This window comes from Sphaerodactylus townsendi, linkage group LG01, assembly GCF_021028975.2.
Source record: "Sphaerodactylus townsendi isolate TG3544 linkage group LG01, MPM_Stown_v2.3, whole genome shotgun sequence".
Lineage (NCBI taxonomy): Eukaryota > Metazoa > Chordata > Lepidosauria > Squamata > Sphaerodactylidae > Sphaerodactylus > Sphaerodactylus townsendi.
This window is the reverse complement of record NC_059425.1, coordinates 170,732,637-170,758,412: the sequence shown is the minus strand read 5'-3', so window position 1 is coordinate 170,758,412 and position 25,776 is coordinate 170,732,637. Positions and strand designations below refer to the sequence as shown.

At 44.1% G+C, this 25,776-nt stretch overlaps 1 protein-coding gene across 2 annotated transcripts; it reads right to left on the bottom strand.

Moving 5' to 3' along the window:
- Positions 1–2,698: 2,698 nt before the first annotated feature.
- Positions 2,699–24,252, bottom strand: SERPINE3 (serpin family E member 3). 2 transcript variants are annotated; one of them, XM_048499395.1, is made up of 9 exons: positions 23,912–24,252; positions 20,276–20,566; positions 16,225–16,446; positions 13,429–13,626; positions 11,023–11,221; positions 9,272–9,372; positions 7,812–7,898; positions 5,583–5,666; positions 2,699–2,897 (listed from the first exon to the last, which is right to left on the bottom strand). In XM_048499395.1, the coding sequence occupies exons 1-9, from the start codon at positions 24,048–24,050 to the stop codon at positions 2,854–2,856; spliced, it is 1,365 nt and encodes a 454-aa protein (XP_048355352.1). In that variant the 5' UTR covers positions 24,051–24,252; the 3' UTR covers positions 2,699–2,853. The 2 variants fall into 2 exon arrangements, with proteins under 2 accessions (XP_048355352.1, XP_048355361.1); XM_048499404.1 differs by having other exon boundaries at positions 20,276–20,560.
- Between the last annotated feature and the right edge of the window lie 1,524 nt (positions 24,253–25,776).

The following is a 25,776-nucleotide window of genomic DNA, read 5'->3' as shown; positions in this document are numbered from 1 at the left end:
TGCTTGTGACCCCCAGTGGCCATTTTCTCACAGGCTGTTCAAATGAAACAGCGTCAGAGTGACCACTGCAACATTTCTCCTCAGTTTTTGTGTACACTTCAAATGTAAGTACCTGAATAAAAATTAAAAGTCTCTTGATGTCTCCAGGAATACTGCAGCTCCCATGTGGCTAGCATCTACAGCCATGCCAGTTCAGAGGCCAAGAACATTCCTCTGTAGAAGGCACAGGAGTTGCTCTGTGCATCTCTAATGACTGCCCAGCAACTACATCTCAAGCTGGGGGAAAAAATCACTGTCCTACTGGAAGATAATAACAGTGGACTTGGATCATCTCACTTTTTAAAAAATTCAAAGAAATTCAGTACCACCCCCAATAAAAAACTGATAGCAGACTTTACATTTTTCGTAGATTTAGTATATATTGTCAACAGCCTTCTTACACTGTAGATTTTCATAGCCTGATATCTTAACTCTGTACTTGGGAAATTTTATATTGAGCTAAAAGCATAAAAGCTGCATTATCCGTAAGCATGATTTCCACTTAAAATCAATAATTAATTGATTATTTGTCACCTATAGGGTCTATTTGATGCCTTTTAATTTCTTCTTGCACTAGTCTAGGGTTACCTTGTTCTTCCTCTGTTACAGGTATTTACCCTTTGACCTGCGGCTGTGACCCCCTGAATGAGGCAGATTACTGAAAGCAGCACCAGCCAAGCATGTTGGAACACTGGGTTGTACTTATTTTGTTTGTTTGGATTGTGTTTATTTTGGCTGCATTTTATTTTGTACACCTAGATGGGGAGAAAAGTGGGTCATAAATGCATAAACAAATAAACCTGTCATAACCTGCCCACCCTAGGGGGAGGGAAAGGGAGGGGATGGGGGAAAGGGGCCAACATTTGGTCAAGGTCCACCCCCCCTTGGGGGGAGGGGAGGAGACCCATCATCTGGTTGCGGCCCACTCATCCTTGGTGAAGGGAGGGGAAGGGGCCCATCATCTGGTTGGTTGTCCACCCACCTTGGGAAGGAGAGGGAGGGGGGAAATGAGAGGGAAGGAGTGTTTTTAACAGAGTGTCTCAAGGCCTCTGTTCATCCTGATCCACTCCATGTAGGGTTGCCAAGTCTGGATTGGGAAATTCCTGGAGATGTGTGTGTGGAGCCCGGGGAGGGAGGGACCTCGTGGGGTATAATTCCATAGAGTTTACCATTTGAAGCTGCCAATTTCTTCAGGGGAACTGATGACTGCTGTCTGGAGGATCAGTTGTAATTCTACTGAGGAGCAGCAGTGGCGTGGTGGTTAAGAGCAGGTGTACTCTAATCTGGAGGAACCAGTTTTGATTCCCCGCTCTGCCGCTTGAGCTGTGAATTATCTGGTGAATTCAGATTAGCCTATGCACTCCAACACATGCCAGCTGGGTGACCTTGGGCTAGTCACAGTTCTTCTGAGATCTCTCAGCCCCACCTACCTCACAGGGTGTTTGTTGTGAGGGGGGATGGGAAAGGAGTTTGTAAGCCCCTTTGAGTCTCCTACAGGAGAGAAAGGGGGGATATAAATCCAAACTACTACTCCTCTTCCTCCTCCTCTTCCTCTTTTTCTTTTTCTTTTTCTTCTTTTTCTTCTGAAATCTCAAGGCTCCACCTGAAGGTTGGCAACCCAAACACCATGGCTTGTAGGCAACAAAAATACAGGAAGTCTTGAGTTATTTTTCACACATAAAGCTGCTGAAGAACATTCAGGAAGGCTGTGGCCCTGGATTCAGTCTTACCCAAGATATGAAGCAGTGGAAGAGGGTAACCTTTGGAGACCCTGGAAATGTGAAGGAGCAATCACATATCTAAGGGGGGCCAGAGGTGGCAGATGACCCAGGCGCCAGTCACATGCCTCCCCCCCCCCCCCCGTGCTTAGCCTCTCCTGAACTCCTTCATGCGCAGCCACAGAAATGAGGGAAATCCTTCTCTACGCTAGGGGGGGGGGGGGGAGTTTTTGCCACCAGCTGCAGAGACAGAAAGAACAAAAAGTGGCCGAAGAAGAGGCAAGCGGGGTGGCAGGGGGAGTAGTGGTGCTCCAAAGCTTTCTCCATTCTGTAGCCCACTGCTTCCTTGCACCTCTCTGACAGGTAGAGCTGAAAGGCAGTTGTGCCAAGAGGTGGGATCCAGCAGGTTCTCACCAGTTCCCAAGAGTGGGTTGGTAAAAAAATTTTTGCACCAGGTCATTTCTAAATCATCATCACATTATAGAAAATGCCCCAACTCACACATCTGAACACAGCGATGGTGAAACACACAGGTTCTTTGATAGAGACTGGTGAGATAAAAGGTACAAAAGGTTGAGAATCAATGAATTGCAGTACCTGAAAGGGATTAACCCAGTTCAGGGAGTTACATTATTAGTCACAATTGCTATATGGAACCTTCACGTTCAAAGGCAGTATGCCTCTCAGGGAGGCGAGGGTGTGGAGATGGAAAGGCAGGATATACATCCAAACATTTCTTTTTCTTCTTCTTCCCAACCTGGAGCTGGGAACCCTAGCCTTTCCCCAGGAGCACAGGGCAGTGAGTGTAGTCAGGAGCACACAGTGAGGTTTTGAGTGGTGCAGTTGACAGAAGTAGACCCTGTCAGAGGCCCTGAACTCTGGCAGCTGCCAGAATATCCTGATGCCAGCCCAAAATTGCTGTAACAAAAGCACTATGCAGCTTTGGGAGGCGGGGTGAATCACTGTTTATTTACAGTCTCAAGTTACAACTTCTTGACCTTTACAAGACTTAAAATTTACATTTTAAATCTTCATGGTATGCTTTAGTTTGACTATGAGAATAGTGATTGAAGAAGAAAGCGTAGGTCTGACAAGCTTATTCCGTGGGATTCGTAAGTCTTCCTATGAACAGGATGGAACCTATAAAGAAAACAAGAGTATTTGCATCTGTTGTGGATGTGCTCAAATGAAATTACTACCGTCAGGCATAATAAATGTGTAGAGGTGGATCTCAGTGCTAAAGATACTGCATGCTTTCATCTGACTATCAGCAGCATTTAGAAGTTGGGGACCAAGGTTTCATTTCATTTATTACACTTATAGGCCACCCTTTCCCTTATGGGCTCAGTTGCTAGAACACTATTATTAATGTAGGAGAGTGGTGGAGTCCCCTTCTTTGGAGGTTTTTTAACAGAGGCTGGATGAGCATATGTCAGGATTGCATTGATTGTGTGTTCCTGCATTGCAGGGGGTTGGACTTGATGGCCCTTGTGATTTCTTCCAACTCTATGATTCTATGTTTCTATGTAGTATGGCTGACAGAAGAGATACTCGCATAAGAAAATAAGCAATTTAAGGGCTAAGCTATGCTGTGTCCAAGATTGCATTTTTCCTCTATTTTTGTCCTGCACCATTAGACAGCAGAGAAATGGCAGGTGTAAGGGACTAAGGAAAATGGTGTTATTCTGAGCAGGACCTTCAAAAAATGGGCACTTTCCTTTGACAACAATCTTCCCAAAAAAGATTGTATCAGGTTTGAAAAAAGATTGGAACAAAACAGGGGGAAAACACTTAGCGGATGCTAAAAAAAAATTCTGCTGCAATTTGGATGCCAAACTGGAACAAATCCTCTTTGTGGAAGCAAACCTAGATGTAATGGAAACAGCCATGCTTATCACCGGAGCAAGGGATAGGGAATCTTGGCCAGCTTCCACACCAAGGTGATTTTCCGTGGTAACCTGTTGCAGATGTGATTGTGTGAAATCGCCCTTGCAACAGAGATTCAACACAGGCCAGAGTGATAAGTTTTCTCTCCATTTTTAGTGGTGGTTTCCCTTTCACACCTGATGTGCATTGAAGCTCACCGCCATCACTGTGTTTTCATGTGACCCTGAGGATTCTTCACCACCCTGTTTTAATGCCTTTTTATTTGAGGAGCATGGGTGAATGCAGTACTGCATAGAACAGTGGTGGCGAACCTTTGGCACTCCAGATATGAACTACAATTCCCTTCAGCCCCTGCCAGCATGGCCAATTGGCCATGCTGGCAGGGGCTGATGGGAATTGTCGTCCATAACATCTGGAGTGCCAAAGGTTCGCCACCACTGGCATAGAAACAACAGTATCTTTTTTAAAAAAACCTTCTAAAAACCCCTCTGACAATCCTCTTCCCCACCCAGAAAAAGCAGGCATTCTTGTGGGTATTCTCTTTTGTTTAAAAAAAATTGCTAGTGAGTAACAGTGGATAACAAGAACAGAGTATCTTTATCTGGTATCCCAAAAGGGGAGTTTTGATGTTGGAAAGCATGTATTCCCAAAATCTTGTTAGCTGCCACCACTGGACTCAAAGCAAGCTAGGATACCTTTACAAACCTTAAAAATAAACCTCTTCCTATTTGCAGATCCTCCAGTGATCCCCTCTCTTTTGTGTAAAAGGCAGGCAATTCTCTTTTGTTATGGTAATTGTTGCCAGGGACTGGCCCCTTGTGGTTACCAACAGATGAAAAGAGTAATTGATGAGTAATTGGCTGGCTATTCACCAAAGTTCTACAAATTCACTGTTTCCCCTTCAGATACAAGAAGTAGCTCATGCATCAGTGTCCTGCCCAGAAAATACCCTTTTTTAAAAAAACAGGTTTAAAACAAAGCAGATTTTGTTTGTGGAATGAATGGGCTATTAGCAGTCTGTGCACAAATATAAGATGTCATGTGGAGACATGGAAAAATGACACACACCAGTAGGGTCTCTGAAATGTGGGAAACTTCCAACAGCATCTCTCAAATTAGTCAGATTCCATGACCGCTGGAGTGTGAAGTATAGAACTTTGTTTTATGGATCATCAAGCTAAATATGCAACACCCACAGAGTCAAAAATTTCCTAGCTGTTTTTCTATGTTCTGTTAGTATTTGTGCAAAAGTTTATCCAGCACAGCAAAGCAGTTAAGGATAGGACATTTTGGATTCACCATGAGTTGGAAGCGACTTGGTGGCACTTAACACACATAGGGTTCTAAAGCAGCTGTTATGGACTAGAAGATTGGGCATGTGGATGCACATCCTGGAATTTAATTTGTCTTTTCCCACACACCCATTCAGTGCAAAGGGTCAAACAGCCCTGCCAGGATTAGAAGGTGAAAAAGAACACCTTTTGATCCAGTGCATTATATCCTGCTACATACTACTATATCCTGCTAGCTTTAAAAGGGGCTTGGACAAATTTACGGAGGAGAAGTCGATTTATGGCTACCAATCTTGATCCTCCTTGATCTGGGATTGCAAATGCCTTAGTAGACCTTGTGCTCGGGAGCAGCAGCAGCAGCAGCAGCAGGCCATTGCTTTCACATCCTGCACGTGAGCTCCCAAAGGCACCTGGTGGGCCACTGCGAGTTGCAGAGTGCTGGACTAGATGGACACTGGTCTGATCCAGCAGCCTTGTTCTTATGTTCTTATGCAAAGACACAGAAGGGTATACCTGAACATATTATTAAAAAAAACTGGAGCATTAAGTACAAAACTTATGGATAATCATAAGTGGCATATCATGTTTTAAATAAGTCAGTGGTATCTTTTTATCTGAACTCTTTGGGAAAGTGACTTGTGCTTACCTGTACTGGCTTGTCTGAGAAGAAAATTAAAAGGTCTGTCAGCTTTGAAGACAGCAGCCCGGGATCTTTTTAGCAACACCATAGCTGTGGTATAAAACATTAGTTTATTATTTCCCTTCATCCAATTCCAGAAGCCTCACAAAGAGGTATAATTCCATCATGTATACCGTGTGTCCTAATTGCCAGGATGTTGTACTGTAAAATACCATATCTAGGTAAATTATTTCACATCTCTTTGATAGCCTCTTTTTGGTCCATACATGTACACTGTTATGCTGAGAACACTTTCCTGGTAGTAAGCCCCATTGAGTAAACTTGGGTAGGAGTCCAAGTATTCCTACTTACAATTACACTTTTACTACACCCTGAAGGCTGCCAGCTATTTGCCCAATAACAGAGCACATTAGCCTCTTGATCAGGGAAGAAGGTAAATTTGGATGTCAAAGCAATGCTTTTTGTAGTAGGTTTAGGATTACGTCACACATTGGGTAGGAGGTCTATTACTGGATCATCTAATATTTCATTTAACATTAAAAAGCAGCCATGGAGAGCCATGGACAGGATCAGATGTAAATTGGCAAAGCAAGAAAGGGAGGCGGATTAACAGTGTGTAAAAATGTGTGTCTGTTCTATGTTTTAAATCAGAGTACTCATGTTATTGATCTGTATTAAATTATTATGTAATAATTTTCATTTTGTATGTTCTATGTATATTTTAACGTGCTGGAAGCCACTCTGAACACTTTGGTGGAGGGAGAGTAAGATATAAAATGAGAAAAATTTAAAAACAAAAATGGAATGTGAATGTGCACAAAAAAAAATACACAGGTGGCTGTAGTAATTTAGTGATTTGGTTTTACTTTCCAAGCCTTCCCAAATTGGTTTCTGCAGACGTGACATCTGAATTAAATTAATAATTGCCTGTGCTACACATGCAAATTACAGTCACATATCATAAATTGGCTTAGCAGAGCTAGTTTTTTTTATAGGTACCTCACTACTGAGTCCCACTAACACTAAGCAGAATCAAGGGAAGAAATACCCAAAGGGAAACAAAGATCGTGGAGTATTGTGGATTTGCCCTAAGCCAATCCTTCACTTGATTTTCTGCCTCAGTGACAGAGCACTTGATTTGTTTTTATTTATTTTTATTTATTCAACTTAATATCCCACCCTCCCCAGCCAAAGCCAGCTCAGGGCGGCTAACAGACATTTTAAAACGCCGTCTTAAAATCTGACATTAATAAATAATAATTAAAGCATTCCAATATGTAAATTACGAAGATGGCGATATTAACTATAGATCGCCCACATATTACCCATATATTAATCCCCACTCTTCCCAAGCCTCTGGAGAACCACTTGCTGCTAGTGGGAGTAGACAAGACTGACTTTAGTAGTGTAATGGTCTGACTCAGTCTAAGGAAGATTTTTGTATTTATAGTGACTCTACAAAGACTGCAGTTGTATACATTTGAATGCAACCCACATCGAGGTCAGTGGGTATCCTTGGAAATGAAATGTGCAAACAACTATGTTGAAATATCCTGTCATTTCAATTGGTGCTGTCCTTCTCTTGGTACAGGATTGCCAACATGATGGTGGGGCATAGAGGTCTCCCGAAATTACAACTAATCTCTTGGCAAAAGAGATCTGGTCTGCTGGAGGAAATGGAACCTTTGAAGGGTGGAAACAGAAGTCCTGAAACAGGGGCGTACCGCCCAGGGGGACATATGGAGTCAAATGCCCCCGGGCTGTGGTCATTTAGTCACATGGGTGTTGAAAAATTGCCCACAACACACCTCCTCCTCTTCCCCGGGTCCATACACTGACTTCAAGACCTGGTGCAAAAAAAGTTGTTTGGCCGTGGTGGGGAAAGGCAGCCGTCCACACAGATCGGCGGGGGGGAGGGCTGCTCAGATTTTGCACCAGGCTGCATTTTCCCTAGATACGCCTCTGTCCTGAAGTGACTTCCCCGCTGAGCTCCCTCCCTTCCCCAAACTCCTCCCTTTCCAGACTCCACCCTTAAATTTCCAAGCTCTCCCCAGTCCGAACTGGCAGCCATATCTTTGTGGCTTACAAGTGTTAGATGCATCCTGCCTTAGAACAAACTGTTGGAAAAACTTCCTGCCTTGAAGAATTATGCCTATTGAACTGAAGCCTCATTGTTTCATGAGTGGGAAGGATTTAACTAACAAGCACGTGTGTTAAAAATTCTCTTTGTTTTACCTGTAGCACCTGAGGCCTTTGTACCATCTTCTGTCACTTCAATCTTTGCTTTGTGGATGGCTTCTGAGATGAACAGACTTCCCTGTTCTAGGAAACAAAAATAGGAATCACATTTGCCATTGAAACGTGAAGACAACTTTGCATGTTAAAGAAGAAATATGTCTAGAGAGATTTGAAGCAGGTCAGATATACTTTAGGAAACAGGTATCAAAATGCCTAGTTAAACAAGTACCTCGCTTTACCTGTGCAATCCTAAACACACACTCTGAAGCTTCTTGACTTCAGTGGACTAAGTAACTCTGCATAGGACTGCACAGTTTACAGAATGCAATAGGCATTCTTGGAAGTTGTGGAATTTTCTTCTGGAAGTTTTGAGAAACTGAGCTGGGAGCGAGTTATCTACTATTGCCATGTCCCAACAGAGATATAAGATTTCCAGAAATTCTGAAGCCATGGGGAAAGAATAATTATTTATTTTTTCAAAATTGTTTAGGAAAAATTAAAATATGTAAATTATTTCCTACATCACACCTAAACTTGCTTTAATGCTTTAACAACATGAAAACTCAGGATGTGGAATTTAGCATATAAAATTGCGTGATTTGGCGTACTTTTGAAATTATAAAGTATAAATGTCTTAGTTCTCTGCAAACAAAGCTGCACATATATCCAGTATTGAGACACAGCTGCAAACTGCTGCATTCTATGCCATCTTAGCATGCGTGTCTTATTTTTTGCCATCTGGAAAGTAGACATAAAAGTTGAAAATAGAAAACAAATTGCTAGATAAACTAACAAAAATTTGGGCAGAAACAGAACATGTAATTGTGGACAAAATTAATCACCTTAAAACAATAAACAGATTATTGAAAACATATATTATGTCAGCAATAATACAAAGAAAATGTCATTCTCTGATTATTCTATAGAAATATCTTTATGCTACACATTCTCCATGAGCAAAACTTTGTCTTCAAAAGCACTTCACCCATTCCAGTTGAATTTTTCTTTTAGTGTTCTTCACATTTTTTTCACCTTTCCCGTTAGAAAAAATGGATGCCCAGAAATCTTTTTTAAAAAACCAGAATCGTCTCCCATTTCTATTTGGTTTCCCCACTGGATCAACATTGATCTGGAATGCCATTGATCTACAACTCCAGAAGGGTCTGTTATACTGAATTTCTGTCATTAAGATGCAGCCGGTTTATGACAACCTCACAGGGTTTTCAAGGCAAAGACGGAGGTGGTTTGCCATTGCCTACCTCTGCATAGCAACTCTGGTATTCCTTGGTCTTCCATCCAAGCACTAACCAGGGCCAAACCTGCTTATCTTCAGAGACCTGATGAGGTCAGGCTAGCCTACACTAGCCAGGTTAGAATTAATTATTAGCAGAGAGTAAAAACTTCTGTAAAGTGACCCAATACATGGATAAAGCACCTTAGGGAAAGAATAAACTTACCTGAAATACCAGTAAAATCTGCCACAACTGGATCAAACATATCTGTAATTCCTAATGCAGGTAATACCATTTTGAGGTCCAAGTGGTTCTGAATTCTGAACCTGAAAAGGGGACGCGTAGAAATATATAAACGCCATTTACCAAGTTCCCCTATTTTGGTCCACTCTTTATTGTAACAGTACTGCTGCGTGAGCAAATAAAACAATCATGTCGCCAGCTCAGAGAAAATCTTTGGAACACTTTGCATTTTGTGTCACGATTAACGCAAGGTAAAACAATTCTGGAGGGCGTGCTTTTTATTATTTTTATTACCACTGTACTTGATATCTCCTGATACTCTATTTTTAAAAAATCTCCAAAACCGACTTCTTGCAAACTTCCCTTTGTCACATGACTGTGGCTATGACACCTTCTTAAATCCCTGTGTTCCCCAGTTATATTTTCATTCTTTGCTTTTCTCTCGAGTATAGGCCAATCTTCAACAGTGCAATCTGTTGTCCTTCTGATGTTAATATGCTTAGAAAAGTGTAATTCTATTTAGGATTACACTGAAAATTACCTTATTTTAATAAAGACAGGATCTTCCTCCAGTAGGATGACATTTCCCTACCAAACTTTTCCTCTATGGAAAAGTTGTCCCATTTGACAGGACTTAACACTACTCCTCTCCAGTTGGTCTTTTGATGTGTAGCAATAAACTTTGCTACCCTATTGCTGTGCTCTTCAGCTAGAGGAATCCAGGAAGCCCTGCTGAATTCTCATTTCCAAAGAGCCCCATTCTTGTTTTGTCCTTTTTAAAGAACTTCATCTACTTCTCTCTCTCTCTCTATTAAAGAAATTGCCTTTTTGCTGTTGTCTTTGAATATTCAAGGCATGTTGTTCTACTTCCGACGCATATATCCAGAAGAACAAGCAACACATCTCTCTTCCATAACCTATGGAACATTTAGAGTCTAGATCTAGACTATGTTTCCACAAGGCTCTAACCTGAGTGATATTGCTGTTGACACGAGTTGACAGCGTAGGCGCAACTGAGCATACACAGAGTGCGGCAATAACCACTGGAGCCAGAGAGTTCACGCAAAGAAAGGATGTATTTGCATTGATACAATATATACAGTTGAAATGGACAGAGCCTTCGGCTTAGGTCCTGTCCCCAGCAAGGAACTTGCTTAATTGAGTTAGCTTACCTATATACACTATAATACATTAATTAGCCTATGGCTAGTACAGTCAAAGGTCACATGACTCATATATATAGCTGATGCAATCATGCTTAGTCACTCCCTGACTGCCAACAGGTGAATGCTGTTAGTCCTTCAGCAGTCAACCAAGGCAATCAAGGGTTTTGCCATGCAGCTGTTATACTTTCAGCTCCTGACAGCTGTTAAGATGAAACTTGTGACTTTTGCACCACTTTGTCTATTGGTAAGATGCTTTCTATACATCACCTAGCCAATCAGGGATCTCTGCATATTTTCAATGCTGTCCTCAGAAGCTGATAACATTTCAACTTTCAATTTCATAAAACTATTTCTAACCTAAAATTATAGTCCTGCAAGGCTGTTGAATGGCTTTGGGCAAGGATGAGTAGTCAGAGGTTATATTCTTTTTTCATCCTAACTCCCAGAAAAACATTTTATCATTTTTCCTTTGCTCTCTAGTAGTCCAGCCATGATTCGACCTCCTACCCCCCTCCCTCCAAAACAATCAGAAAAAGTCATGCACATTTATGTACAGTTATCTTTTACCTTGGGAGAAATATATCCATCTTTGTTCTCCTCAAGCTATTGGACCACACTGAGAAGGTTTTGGCAGTGAGGTATCTCTCAGTCTGGGCTAATGATGTTCTCTTGTCAGATGGAAGTATCACAAACATGCTGACATGCTCACCCAAATAGGGCAATTCCACCACACTGATCCATTCCAGATGGTCTGTCATGAATTCCCCTGACATTTGGAAAACAAAATATTCAGTCTTCTTCCAGAAAAGCAGCAGTTATGTTGAAACAGAGAGCAGCAGTGGCGTAGGAGGTTAAGAGCTCGTGTATCTAATCTGGAGGAACCGGGTTTGATTCCCAGCTCTGCCGCCTGAGCTGTGGAGGCTTATCTGGGGAATTCAGATTAGCCTGTACACTCCCACACACACCAGCTGGGTGACCTTGGGCTAGTCACAGCTTCTCGGAGCTCTCTCAGCCCCACCTACCTCACAGGGTGTTTGTTGTGAGGGGGGAAGGGCAAGGAGATTGTAAGCCCCTTTGAGTCTCCTGCAGGAGAGAAAGGGGGGATATAAATCCAAACTCTTCTCTTCTTCTTCTAATGTGTTTTGATTTTACTAAAGGAGGTACAGAAAAGTAGCCTTCCGAATCAGGGGTTTAATGGTAATGAGTATAATTCACCAAAGGAATATGAATTAAAAGCTAATGTGAGCTGAAGTAATCTTTAGATACAATCTTTGGTCATAACAGAATACCAGAAGGGTTTTTATGATAATTGTAACATATGATAGACTTCTGTTTATGTTACCTGGTCAGAACATGTATGTCCACATTATTATTTTATCATAGGAATGATTAAGAACACTGGCTACATCCTGTACTCTGATGCTATGCTTTTTTAACTTGATGTGCAGTTTTTCACATTGACAGTTTTTCAGACAAATGGTCATGTAAAATATGAGGTAAACATATGAAGACTTTGTGCTTTTGAATTTACATGTTTAAATAAAATCTGGACATTGATTTTTCAGTAATGCTCACAAGGTTTTTTTTTTAATCATAAATTTGTACTTCCAAATACTGTGTAATCTGCTCATAAAATGGAGGAGGAAATATAAATTAGTTCGGGACCATTCTCGGAAATACAAGCTTGTCCAATCAGAGATTACATTGCTAGCAGGCTATCAGATCTCTACATAGCCAATCAGATTTGGCTGTGTAAACGTTAGGAAACCAATTAAAAATGAAGTCAATCCTTTTCTTTCACTTTGAATGACTCTTGGAGACAGCTGCCATTCTATGAATTTTTTGGCTCTCCCTCTCACATTAATAGAGAAAGAACACTTTTCACACAAGGTGACGTTCACTAAAAGTTCCTTTTTCTTTCAACTCATCCTTAGTTTGACATAATAAACCCATTACTTATCATTTAACTTGGTACTTACATCGACTTTAATTGTCAGCTTGTGTATATGCCTACCTTTCTCCCAGACAACTGGGATCCAACTGGGTGGGTAGCAGACTAACACAAACACAGAAAGGCCCTTTATGCCTGGAATGCTTATCTCAGTGCTCTTCACTGTGCAGTGAGCTTGTAGTGGGGTCTCCTTACATTTCCCTGTTTACTCTTGAGGAGACATTCACTCTTGGTTGCACAGTTTTTCTGCAGAGAACTCTCCCAGGCCTGCTTCTCCTGGTTTTCTTTAACTGCACCCATCAACTCAGCCTTAAAGGCCCAGATCTCACCACAACCAGTAGTGCCAAGATTCATAACTTTGTAAAAGTTTTAAAATTACTGTTAGGTTGATATTTCTGTTCTTGCAGTTATGTCGATATTGTGGCCCTTTTCCAGAAATATCCCCCTCCCCCAATGAAAGAGGCAAAGAAATTCCCTGGACCACACACCACTGAACAAGGAGACCATGTCCTAGACCTGATATTCCTTCCCCTCCCCTCCCCTCCCCCCCCCACTACACACACAAAGACACACACACTTCCTGCCACTGCTGCTACCGCAGGAGAAGAGACAGCCTTGTTTTAAAATAAAGACATGTTTGAAATAAAGTTTTCAAAAGAGTTCGGTGCTCATGTGGAGGAGTAGAATATCAAACCCGGTTTTCCAGATTACAGTCCACTGTTGTTAACCACTACACCATGCTGGTGTAATAGAATTGGAACATTTCATTACCAAAATACTAAAGCAACCATTTGAATCAGCAAATGACTTGCAGGACCTAAATAGAAACATGCTTTTGTATCAGTATAGCAACACTTTAAATTAATTAGACATATTGGTAACATATATTTCACCAAGTCAGTCCTTACACAACATGGCAGGCAGAACCTATTGTTTCACCTGGATGGTATCCTTTGGATGCAATGATCATCCAACACTTTGGGCACAATTAGTAATTACTGTAATTCACTTCAAGTAATTACCATAGTTCACTTCAGCGCTAAGATACATCGTCGGCACTTTCAGGATGAAGCCGTCTGCAGTGGTAAAAGTCAAAGCTTGAGTATGTGTAAAGGTGAACTTCCTTTGCCAAGTGCTTTTGAAGTACATGGTGCTCACCAAAGCTATCTGGTTAAAGGGGGAGTCGATGGCTTGCAAAGAAAGGGAATTTGGCTCTCCATCTACAAAGGAAAGCAGGTACAATTATTAAGTATCAGCGAAGCAAATCTAAATGTAACCCATTCATCTAGCAATTTTGGGGGGAAGGAAGGAATCACAGCAGGGTATAAAGTCAGAGAGTCCACCCTCCCATGCAGGCATTTTCTCCAAATGATCTGATCTCTGTTGTCTGGAGAGGGAAGGGGAGATGAAAAAGACTGGAGGAAAGGAAGGTAAAGCTAGAGGAAGGAAGATAAATACTAGAACCAGAAGGAAGATAATACTAGAAGGAAGATAAATACTAGAACAATACTAGAACCAGGGGGCATTTATTGAAAATGCTGGGGGGAAGAATTAGGACTAATAAAAGGAAACCTTCATGCAACGTGTAATTGGTGTTTGGAATATGCTGCCACAGGAGGTGGTGATGGCCACTAACCTGGATAGCTTTAAAAGGGGCTTGGACAGATTTATGGCGGAGAAGTCGATTTATGGCTACCAATCTTGATCCTCTTTGATCTGAGATTGCAAATGCCTTAACAGACCAGGTGATCGGGAGCAACAGCCGCAGAAGGCCATTGCTTTCACATCCTGCATGTGAGTTCCCAAAGGCACCTGGTGGGCCACTGCGAGTAGCAGAGAGCTGGACTAGATGGACTCTGGTCTGATCCAGCTGGCTTGTTCTTATGTTCTTATAAAAAAGACAAGAGATTGCTAAGATGAAGTGTGGAAAAGTAAAAGGGGTCAGAGGAGTGGGGGAGTGAGGAATCAGAGTCTGCTGAAGGAGAAACAAAGAAAATTGTGAAGGTGAGTGGAAGAGAAGAAAAGTGGAGAGGCTGCAGGAACTTTCAAGGGGAGAAGAAGAGTTTGGATTTATACCCCACTTTTCTCAACCAAAGGGAGTCTCAAAGTGGCTTACAAACTCCTGCCATTCCTCTCCTCACAACAGACAGCCTGTGAAATAAGAGGGGCTGAGGCAGTCCTGAGAGAACTGTGACTAGCCCAAGGTCACCCATGTGTAGGAGTGGGGAATCAAACCCAGTTCTCCAGATCAGAGTCCACTGCTCTTTACCTCTACACCACACTGGCTCTCCTGGAGGCAAAAAAGGATCAGAAGACGGGAATGGGGAAATGCCAATCCCTCTCCCACAAGTCACACTTTCAATCATCGGGGTTGTCCAAGGATAAAAATAGGCAAACCAATATAAACTACTATGGGGAACCAATATAAACTAATATGAGTTCCTGGGAGGAATAATGAGTTCAAAATATACTAGATAGATGGGGAAAGATAGAGGTGAAGGAGTTCTTTCTCAGTTGTTGTTCCTAGCTTTATCTGTTGACTTCAACAAGCTGCAATGCAAAAGACAACTGAGGAGGATGCCGGGGCAGATGGAGATGTTTTAACAGCCCAGGAACAAGCCAACCTGAGTGACCCCTGAGGTGCTGCAAGCCAACATTGCAGGCTCAATCCACTCAGAACCTGCCAGTAGTGCCAGTGACGGTCATTAGCTCACTTGTTGTCTCCAGTGGTGGCATGGGAGGAGGCAAACTGTGATCTGACATCAACTAGTTTTGGCACTGAAGGTTCTGAACCAAGCAACTCCTGCAGTGGAGGTGGAGTTGGTGGAGCTTGGGCCTACTTGTTCCTGGCTGCCCACAGACCTTCAGGGCAGAGACCCCACAGGAATTTTCCAGATAAGTCCACTGCTGGAGAGTAGGTCACCAAAATGGGCATGACCTTTTCCATAAAATTGTCTCCTTGTAGCATTTTTTTTGTCAGCATGAGTAACACTGTATGGATATACTATGGTTTGCTTTGCTGGCAACTCACATAATCACAACAGTGGGGGGTGGGGGATAGGGCAGAGGCGGAGCAAGGGGAAACTGCGCCCGGGGCATGCACGCGCCCTGTGCCCCTGCTGCAGCGTTGCCTGACCACACCCCGGCCAGCAATGCCCCCAGAACACCCCAGAATGCCCCTGCTATGCCCCTCAATGGCCCAGCCATGCCTCTACCACTGCTCCACCCAGGGCATCGCACCCCCTGTCCCGTGGGTGCTACGCCACTGGGATAGGGTTGCCAGTTCCAGGTCGGGAAGCTCCTAGATTTGGACATGGAGTCTGCGGAGGACAGGGACCTCAGTGGGGTATCATGCCATACAGTCCACCCTTCAAAGTATCCATTTTCTCCAGGGGGACTGATTTCTGTAGTCTGGACATAAACTGTAATTCCAAGGGATCTCCAGGTCCTACCTGGAGGGTGGACTCCCTATGCCCGTGGTGGCGAACCTTTGGCACTTCAGATGTTATGGACTACAATTCCCATCAGCCCCTGCTAGCATGGCCAATTGGCCATGCTGGCGAGACTTCGATGAGGCCAGCAATCCTCTGGAGATATAGTGCCGCTCCTACCTATGCCATAGGTGTCAAACTCACAGCCCTCCAGATGTTATGGACTACAGTTCCCATCACCCCCTGCCAGCATCATGCAGCGGGGGGTGAAGGCTATGATCCATAGCTGGCTGGAGCCAATTGACACCTGTCCCAAACCTGTGTATTGAAAAGCTGCACATTAGAAGTGTTAGTGGGGGGTGGGGGAGGTGTCTCTTGAGGCCTTACCTCCAGTGTTTGCAGCAATCCATTCATTTATCTGAGCTGTGGTCCTGTTAGGCTCGCTGAAGTTAGTGTGTCGTACTGTGTCATTTGCCCAGATTGCAGCATATTGAATGAACTGAGGCGAAAGGCTCCTTCCGGTTTGAATGAAGAGGGCACAGGCCAGCTGGGCTACAGTCTCTCGGCTTGAGTTGGTCCCGTCTTTATGTAGTGTGGGCACACCTTGATCTGTGACGAGCAAGAAACATTCCTGTGGCAATTGCTTTCTCTCAGAAGAGAGAAAATATGATGATAAACATAATTCCAGTATTCAGGGTTTGTGCCAACCTCGTGATCTTCCAAAGGCCGTTTCAGAGGATGAATAAAGGGACAGTTATGTTTCTCCCGTTGCTTACCTCTGTAGCTGGCTGTTGTGGGTTTTCTGGGCTGTGTTGCCGTGGTCTGGTAATTTTTGCTCCTAACATGACAGTGCCGTGGAGAGAAATACATCTTAATGTGACATGCCTCTGAAGATATCAGCCATAGATGTGGGTGAAATGTGAGGCCCCTTCTGCACATGCAGAATAATGCAATGCCACAAATTCATACGCGCCGCGATTGTTTTGCAAGAGTTTGTTTTATTTGTATTTATTATGTGCATAATTAAATTTATATACTTTCGCTCCATCCTCGAGGAGAATCTGGAAGCGGTTATTACAACATAAAACAAAAATAAATGCAAAGAGAACTTCGATCAGAAAAATTAATAGAAATATAGAACAGCTCTAACATTAAAATAATCTAAACCCATTTTAAAATGCAGCAATAAAACTATAGATATTAGCGTCCAACAGCTCCCTAAAAAGCCCACCCTTGGGAGAGGGGAACAGCGGGTCCCCATAAGGATACGTAATAGGGACCACCTAAAGAAGTATTAGGAGGAGACAGAGGGAGGCCCTCAGCGACCAGCCCTGCACCAAAGTGCCCGGTGGAGACAGCTCCAGTCTTGCAGGCCCTCTGCGGAATCCTCACTACAAGGTCCACTTGAGAGGCCCGGACAGCTGGAGGAGACTGTTCCACCAGGCAGGGGAGCCAAGAGCCGTAAAAGCTCTGGCTCCTACAAGCTGAGGCTGGAGGCCAGCCGCATCATAGAAGGCTGCCAGGCACCTCACCAGGAGATTGGCCCTCATGGCTCGGAACTCAGGCCGGGAGCCGATTTAGGACATGTGGGGGGTCAGAGCGGTCCCACTTAGAGGTTTGCGAAGGATTCCCAAGCCGCATGGAAGCCTTAAAGGTCAAACACTCAGCACGCTTGAAGATGACTTCGAATTCCAACTGGGAGCCAATGCAGCTCCAAGCGCCAACCACGAGGCAGAATCACGGTCTCCTAGTGGCACCACCGGTGGCGCAGCTGCGCATTTTGGACCAGTTTCAACTTCGGCCTCAAGCGCTCAGAAGCCGCCACGTAAGAAGGGTTACAGCGAATAGTCTAGCCTGGAGGTGACTGTTGCATGGGTCCACAGCTAGGCTAAGGTCCTTCGAGAGGTAGGGGGGCCAGGCGCCGGGCCTACAGCGCGATTTAGATGTGAAAAGTGCAACCGGGTTACATGGGCTACCTGGGCCTCCATTGAAAGAGATGATAGATCCAGGTGGACCCCCCAGGCTGCTGCTACGGCGGAGGCAGTGCCAATGCTGGTGGTCCCCCTCCCCACACCGGCGGCGGGAAATCCCCAGCCCCTCCTTCATGGATTTTGCTTTTCAGCACAGTAAAATCCAGCTGCAAACTGGATTGAAAATGGATTGAAAGTGCATTATTCTGTAGGTGCGGAAGGGGCCTTAGAAGCAAAAATTGCCAGACCATGGCCACTCAGCCCAGAAAACTTACAACTCACAGTTGATTCTATCTATGAAAGTCTTCGACAATTACCTCTAAAGCCTTTTCAGGTATTTCCCACTACCACCACTAACCCCACTCCCAACCTGTTGAGTTTGACTTCCTTAATGTAATGACAATGTCTCTAAAACCAAAAACTCATTGCTTACATTTAAAAAGCATTCAAAAGCACTCGTTTCAAATGCTGTAGTAATGTTAATTCCAGAAGTGTAGCTTTGTAAGAGCCAAACTAGATGTTATTTTTAACTTGAGTTGACCACGAGGACTTGCAGCCATATTTCAGCTGAAATTCTCAGTGGCAACTCCTGTGTAAAAAGGGCACACAGACCCAATTCTAACTGGGAACATGGTGTGGGCAGAGGGAGAGTCTCCCGCCTTCCCCTGTGCTGTTTTTGGCAGCTGAAACAACCCAAAGGGAGGCTGCATGTGCACTGGACATTTGCATTTGCAGCCTCCTGATAGAGCAAATAATTCCCGCCCCTGACGCATCAAGGTCATTTCAGCTGCCAAAAAAATAGCATGGGGGAGGCAGGAACCATTCCCCACTGCTGCAGTCCCAGTCAGTATTGTTTCCATTTGCACTTTTTACAGGGGAGTTGCCCCTAGTCTTGCAGCTACAGTACTGTTGCAAGTCCTTGTGGCAACTCTTGACAAAAACGGTTTATATGATAATCAGAGGTCCTTTCCGCACAGCGGCGGAAACATAGCTCAACCGGCATTATGCCAGTGGAGGCTCAGGGACCACTCGCATGGCAGTGTGAGAGCAGCCCTGCAGATCCGCCACACTGGCCTCCAGTCCATCGCCTCCACAGACATGCCTGTCCAGTGTTGCTCTGGAGGGCTGCAGGGACCCACCCACTGCCCTCTCCCAACTAAGAGGTCAGTCCAGAGGGCATCATGGGGCGAGATGTCTGCAGCCCTCCAGAGCCCAGTGCTGGACAGGGCAAGGTCAGTGGGAGGCGATGAGAAAAAAGCGGTGGCGTCCAGCGGAGTGCCAAGGCAGTTAAGCGCAGCCGACGGGAAGAGCAGCTGCTTTCTCAAAAAAATTGCTCTGTAATAGGCTGTCTCGGGAATGTAGCCGGGACAGGCGCTGCCACCTGTCTTGAAACGCATTTTTTTTGCCCGACCCAGTGGCTGTGTTATTCCATACTTGCAGAAAGTGAGCCAGGAGTCATGAGGAAGGGACTTGTTACTACATCAACCAGAGGTCTTTCTTTTACATCTTCCATAAAAAAGAACAGCTCTTTAATAATGTCAAAATATCTGCATGTGATTTCTGTTTATCCCCCCACCTCTATATTTGATGCTAAAAACATAAACCAAAAGTATTACTCTTTTGAGGTTGTTAAGGCCTCAATGAGCCTCAGATCGGGTCCTCTGCCCTAAAGCTGGGTTTGGGTTCCTGTGCCTCTCCCGATCTCCCTGGCCGCTGAACCCAATCCCCACATGCTAGCGTGTTAACAGCCTTTGAGCCCCTACCAGCCAAGCCAGGCACCACCATCCTGTCCGCACATCACTTCTAGGCAGGCTGTGTTTACTTCTGTCTGGATCATCTAAAGTGCTCCATCCCACTTCCCCACCTCCGCAGGGCAGCCCAGGTGGCTACAGATGTGTTAGCTATTCTGGCTTAAGTTTGGCTTTTGAGCAAACCATAGAATAGACTCCTTGCTCTTGTCAGCCTCTTGATGAGAGAATGGAGGAACTCTGTTCTCTTGGCCTATCTTACAAAGGTACAAATGAGAAAGATAGCCAAATTCAAATCCCCATTCTGCCATGTAAGATCACTCAGGCCCCTTCCGCACATGCAGAATAATGCACTTTCAATCCACTGTCACAATTGTTTGCAAGTGGATTTTGCTAGTCCGCACAGTAAAATCCAGCTGCAAAGTGCATTGAAAGTGGATTGAAAGTGCATTATTCTGCATGTGTGGAATGGGCCTGAGAGACCCCGGGTCAGTCTAAACTACTTCACATTGTTGTCGCTGTGAGGATAATAATGGGGAGAGAATGTTTTGGGTCTCCATTGGAGATTAAAGTGGGGCATAAATATCTAAGCAAATAAAAAAAGCATCCTTCTTGATGAAACGTTCTCGATAACTTGAAAGCTTGTAGGCCGTTTTGTGATGGTTTTGTTGGTCCTAATAAGAAGTATTGCATCACATTTATTTTCAGCAGCTACCTTACCATGAGAGTTGTATCCCAGAGCACGCTCCAGCTGCGCAAAAGTGTTCCCTTGAGCTCCAAGCCGAAGAAGTCCTAAGGCAAGTGAAATGCTTGCAGGAGAAATTAGGAGGTCAGTTCCGTTCTCAAGCTCCGCTACACCCTGGTACAGGGTGAAGGCAAACTCTGCTTTCAGGGGCTTGGGGTCCTCATTTTTCTCACAGCTTCCAACATTTAAGGAACAAAAGGACCAGAGAAGGGCAGGGATGAAAGGGGGCCACATGAAGGCAGAATGCTGTGTTGTCACACCTGCAGCTGGCAATGGAGAAGCTCAAGTTACTGACGGAATAAAGAATGTGCTATTGCAAGGAGTTTCCCATGTCCAACTTATGTGTCTGATATAAGTAAAGCTTCTTAGCCCATTCAGATGGTCAGATACTATAATTACTGATTTATTTACTTCCTTTATAGCGAAGAGAGCTGCATCTAGCAAATCAAACACAACCTGGCAACCGGGGACCAAAACCTGAGTTTAAGGCCCCCACCAATTCGCATATGGCGACCACCCTCCCCACCATGCACCAAACAATGATTTTTTTTGTGAATCAGCTCCTACAAAACACCCTCCCATCACAATACCAGCAAAAAGATTATACATGGCTCTTCTCCCCACCAACTCTTTTTCCTCAATTTCTAATCTACAAGAGCCCGTATGAGGTAGGTTACTATTAGCTCCTAGAAACAACTCCAAGCCAGTGCAAGTGGGTATTAAGCATGTAAATCTCTCAGCCAAATCACCCCCCAACAAAACATTTGCTAAAACAAATAAGGGTCAATGTCTCTCACAGAAACACCTCCAGTGGAATCCACCCACAAACAGCATCACTTTCAATTTTGTTTTAACCGGGGACCTCAGATTCTTCTTTTAAATCTACCTTAAAGGGAGGAATCTGGGGTCAGCGGATTAAACAGCCTGGAAAGTTGATGCCTGTTTAAGTGAATTCTCCTCACCAGAAAACAGCATCACTTTTGAGGGTTATGGAGATTCCAGATAGGAAACAAAATACCAGATTCGGCTGGGAATCTGGGCAAATTCTGAGCACATGGGACAAAATTGTCCGTTACTTCATGTCCCTCTTAAACATGAACAAATGTGAATGCAAGGTATTTGAAGGCGTTTGGGGGGTATTTTGGGTGTTTTTCAGTTCTGCAGGGTGCATATTTTTTTAAAGCTAAGCGGCACCATGATTCTCAGGGCATCATCCAGGAGATCTGCCTGATGGATACCACAATCTTGTTTGGCGATGCTTTGGTTCAGGGCAGCAAAGTTATGGACACCCAAATGGAAGGTGCCCCCCATCCCCATTGTTTCTCATAATGGAGCTAACATTAGATAGAGGGGATACCCAATTGAGTGGACCATAACTCTTAATGAACCTAACTTCACCAAGCTTGGGTGGCATCACTAGAATAGTTAACTGTGATGATACCCTGAAATTTTTTGTGTCACTGGCCCCATCCCTACATCCCTTCCAGGCAATCCCAAGAAATTTGCCCAAGATTCTTTGTTTTTTGCAGTGACTTTTCCATTGTAGCCAATGAGGAATTTCTGAGGCAGGCTGCACATTTTTTTTTGAAGATAGAGGCACCAGACTTTCAGGGTGTAGCTTACTGGGAAGCCCTCCTGGTAATAGCATCCCGGGCTTAGAGACCTTTGCTTCTGGGGGTCCAATTTTGTGGTGAGCTTTGGCTTCTGGAGTGGGGAGTTGAGAGAGTCTCACTGAGAGGGAGCTCACCCCACGAGCTTTCATGTGCAGGGGCAAGGAGAGGAAACAAAATCAAGCCTTTTGGGGAGGGCCCATAGGGGTGAACCCCCAGAAGCCTTAAAGGTCTCTTGAAACCTGGATGCTAATTGCAGGAAGGCCCCTCCCTCCTGGAGCCACCCCTGAAAAATCTGAGTGCCTCTATCTTCAAAAATGTGCAGCCTGTACCTACACTTGCTCACAAATTCCTCATTGGCTGGCTAAATTTTGGAAACAAAATCACTGCAAAACAAGAATCTTTGAACAAGCCCCAAATTTCTTGAGGTGCCTGGAAAGGTAGATGTATTTTTAAAGCTAGGTGACACAAAAAAATTTCAGGGTATCATCTGACCAACTATTCTTTGATGCCATCTCCAAGTTTGGTGAAGTTGGGTTCAGGGGACGAAAGTTATGGTCCCTTTCAACAGATGGGTAGCCCATCCATCATATTAGCCCTCCCATTGAAAACAATGTGGGGATGGGGGCATTCCATGCAGGCGTCCATAACTCTTGCTTGTCCCCCCAAACCAAACACTGTCACCAAACTTGATGAGTGGTGGCATCAGACACTGTGACAGTTCTCTGGATGGTAACTCCTCCTTCTTGAAATTTTGGTGCCGCTAGCTTGAAGAATCGCGCCCCCTGCAGGCCAAAACGTGTAAAGCTGCCTTAAAATTTTTTAAAAAAAAACACACGAACGACCCTGAAATGTTGACGCCCCCCCACGTGACCAAATGGGGGGCGCCCGGGGACAAAGGGTTCCCCCTGTCCCTGGGCAGGAACGCCACTGCTTTATAGCTTACGTTCTCACTGAGACTTGATGCATTACAAAATTAAAAACAATACAGTGCAATGCATACAGTAAACTACGCAATAAAAGTGTCTATTTTCTTGCACACACTTTAAAGTTCCAACCCTATTCCCTGTAAAAAATGATCTCCCGAACAGTATCATTTTACACATTCTGAATAATTAGAGTATATAACAGAAAGCATTTGCTGTGAACCACAATGGAAGAGTAGACAAACTCTTAAATTATACAAAGCTTTTTGACACAGATTGCTAATTGTCAGTGGTATGTTATAGTGGTAAGAATGGGGCGGCGGAGCAGGCAGACCAGATTCAAAGTGGCCCTCAGCCATTAGCTCTCTCTCAGCCTAATTTATCCGACAAGATTACTATTAAGATAAACTGGAAAGTCTGGAATAGAATATAATCAACACTATGAAAAGAAAGCTGGCTATTCATGCAAATTATTTCTCAGACTCTGGGATCTGCTCTTCAAACACAAAACAGACATAAAACACTATTAAAATGAATTTTAAATCTACAGCAAAAAAGAAACAAAGACCATATAGATGCTTTGATATATTTAAAGTATGCAAACTAATCTGACAAATATTATGCAAGTAGCAAGTAACCCATTAGACTCAATTAGTAGTCAACAGGCAGATATACATGAATGTTTACTTGGAAGTAAGTCCTACTGAATTTAGTGAGATTTCACCTAAGAAAGTCCACCTAAAATTGCTGTTCATTTTATGAGTCACCCTTTGCATTCAACAGTTCAGGAATGGGGCTGTGTTATGAACAGATCCATGCCAGCCTGCTCTTTTGAAATGTCTTGAAATGCAGTTGTTAAAAGTAAACACAACAACAACAGGTTAAAAGAGGTTTTTATATTTGTTCAGAACAACAAAATGTATGCATGAGATTTAAAAGCCTGCACAGATTCTCTCTGTTCAGTGGAAAGTAAAGTAACATGTTGAGAACCGTGCATTTCAGAACTGTCCACATGATTCTGCCCCTCTGCCTTTTAGTTCCAGAGAGCAAGTGAGAGCTCCTACAGTTTCCTTACCGTAAGACAAGTGGAGTTGCTTTGTGCTGTCGTTCTGCTGTGTTCCTGTGTTCAGATCCAGGTCTCTGCCCTTCTTTAATATGTAGCGGAATGGGGTCTTAGTCATAAGACTGCACTGAAAGGGATAGTCAGGGATCATGGTCTCTGTCGGCGATGTCCGTACCACTCTGTCCAAATTCCTGTCGGGCTCTATATGGAGCCAGGCAAAGAGGCACACTGCGTTACCCAGCAAATCCCAGGCAAGGAACAAGAAGGTACTGATGGAGAAAGTCCCAGCAGGTACGGTTCACGAAGACATGTGACCTGATCCTACTAAAAGAAAGGATCACCTACTGGTATCTATCCCCTCCCTCTCTTTTTAATGCATTCCTTAGATTTCTTATTTGCAAATAGAAGGAGAATTTTTTGCCCAATGAGGACCAGGCACTGTGTTTATTTGGTGAATTAATCTCCAGCTACCCAGAACAGGATTAGTCTAATGCAGGGGTAGGGAACCTGCGGCTCTCCAGATGTTCAGGAACTACAATTCCCATCAGCCTCTGTCAGCATGGCCAATTGGCCATGCTGGTAGGGGCTGATGGGAATTGTAGTTCCTGAAGCAATTCTGGAGAGCCGCAGGTTCCCTACCCCTGGTCTAATGGATCCTTACTCCGGTTCCACATATTAGCCCACATATTAGAGAAGAGTGGGAAATAGATTATCCCCTTGACTGATTGCTGCTGATCTTCACTCCTGCTTAACCATTTCATGTTTTAAGAGGATTCGTTTCATGCTAAGCTACGTTGTCAGATGTCTCCATGGGATAGACTGGGTGACATCAAAGCAAACATCTGAAGGGGTAGCTACATTAAAGGATCATAGAATCATAGAGTTGGAAGAGTCCAACCCCCTGCAATGCAGGAACGCACAATCAAGGCATTCCTGACAGATGACCATCCAGCCTCTCTTTTAAAACCACCAAAGAAAGAGACACCACTATCCTCTGAGGTAGTGCATTCCACTGTCAAACAGCCCTTACTGTCAGGAAGTTTTTCCTGATGTTTAGATGGAATCTCTTTTCCTTCATCTTGAATCTATTACTCCTGGTCCTAGTCTCTGGAGCTGCAGAAAACAAGCCTGCTCCCTCACCAACATGACATCCCTTCATATATCCAAACATGGCTATCGTGTCACCTCTGACTGCCCCATCTTTTCCACACCCCACCCTTTTCATCACAGCTTATCAGTTTCACCAAGAAGTTGGTTGGGTGGTACTGATTTGATAAACATCCATTTCAAATTGAGATAGCCCATGGATGGTCAAGCAGGACAAATGTGGAAGGAAGTCCCTTACAGGTGTGATGGGGAGGGGTCATGTGGTTCAGTGGTGGAGCATCTGCTTGGCATGGAGAAGGTTCCAGATACCTGGAAAGCAGGTGCCAGACTGATTAGAGAGTACTGACTTCAAGAGACAAAGGGTCATATTCAGTCTGAGGCATCTTCGTGGGTGTTCAGATGTGACTATGGGTCTTTTCAGTCATTACAGAGTACACAGACTGGGTCCGGAGTGCTGTGGAGCAGTTACACGTGACTTCAGTTCCTGTGCATCCCTTTATTCATTCAGATTCTTTCTTTTCCTTGATCTTCTGCAAATCCATAGTCCTAGAAAAGCAGAGGCAGAATGAGGTAGCCCTTGGGCCCTCAACGTTTTTAAGCCTGTGTGGGCACATTTGGAATTCTGACCCAGCATGATGGGCACAGTAACAAAATGGCTGCCACAAAGTGCCCCTATCCACTTCCTAAAACCACTTCATGGGCGCCAGAAAAGGTGTTGGCAGGCTCCATGGTACTCATAACCACCAAACTGGGGACCCTTGGGGATCCTT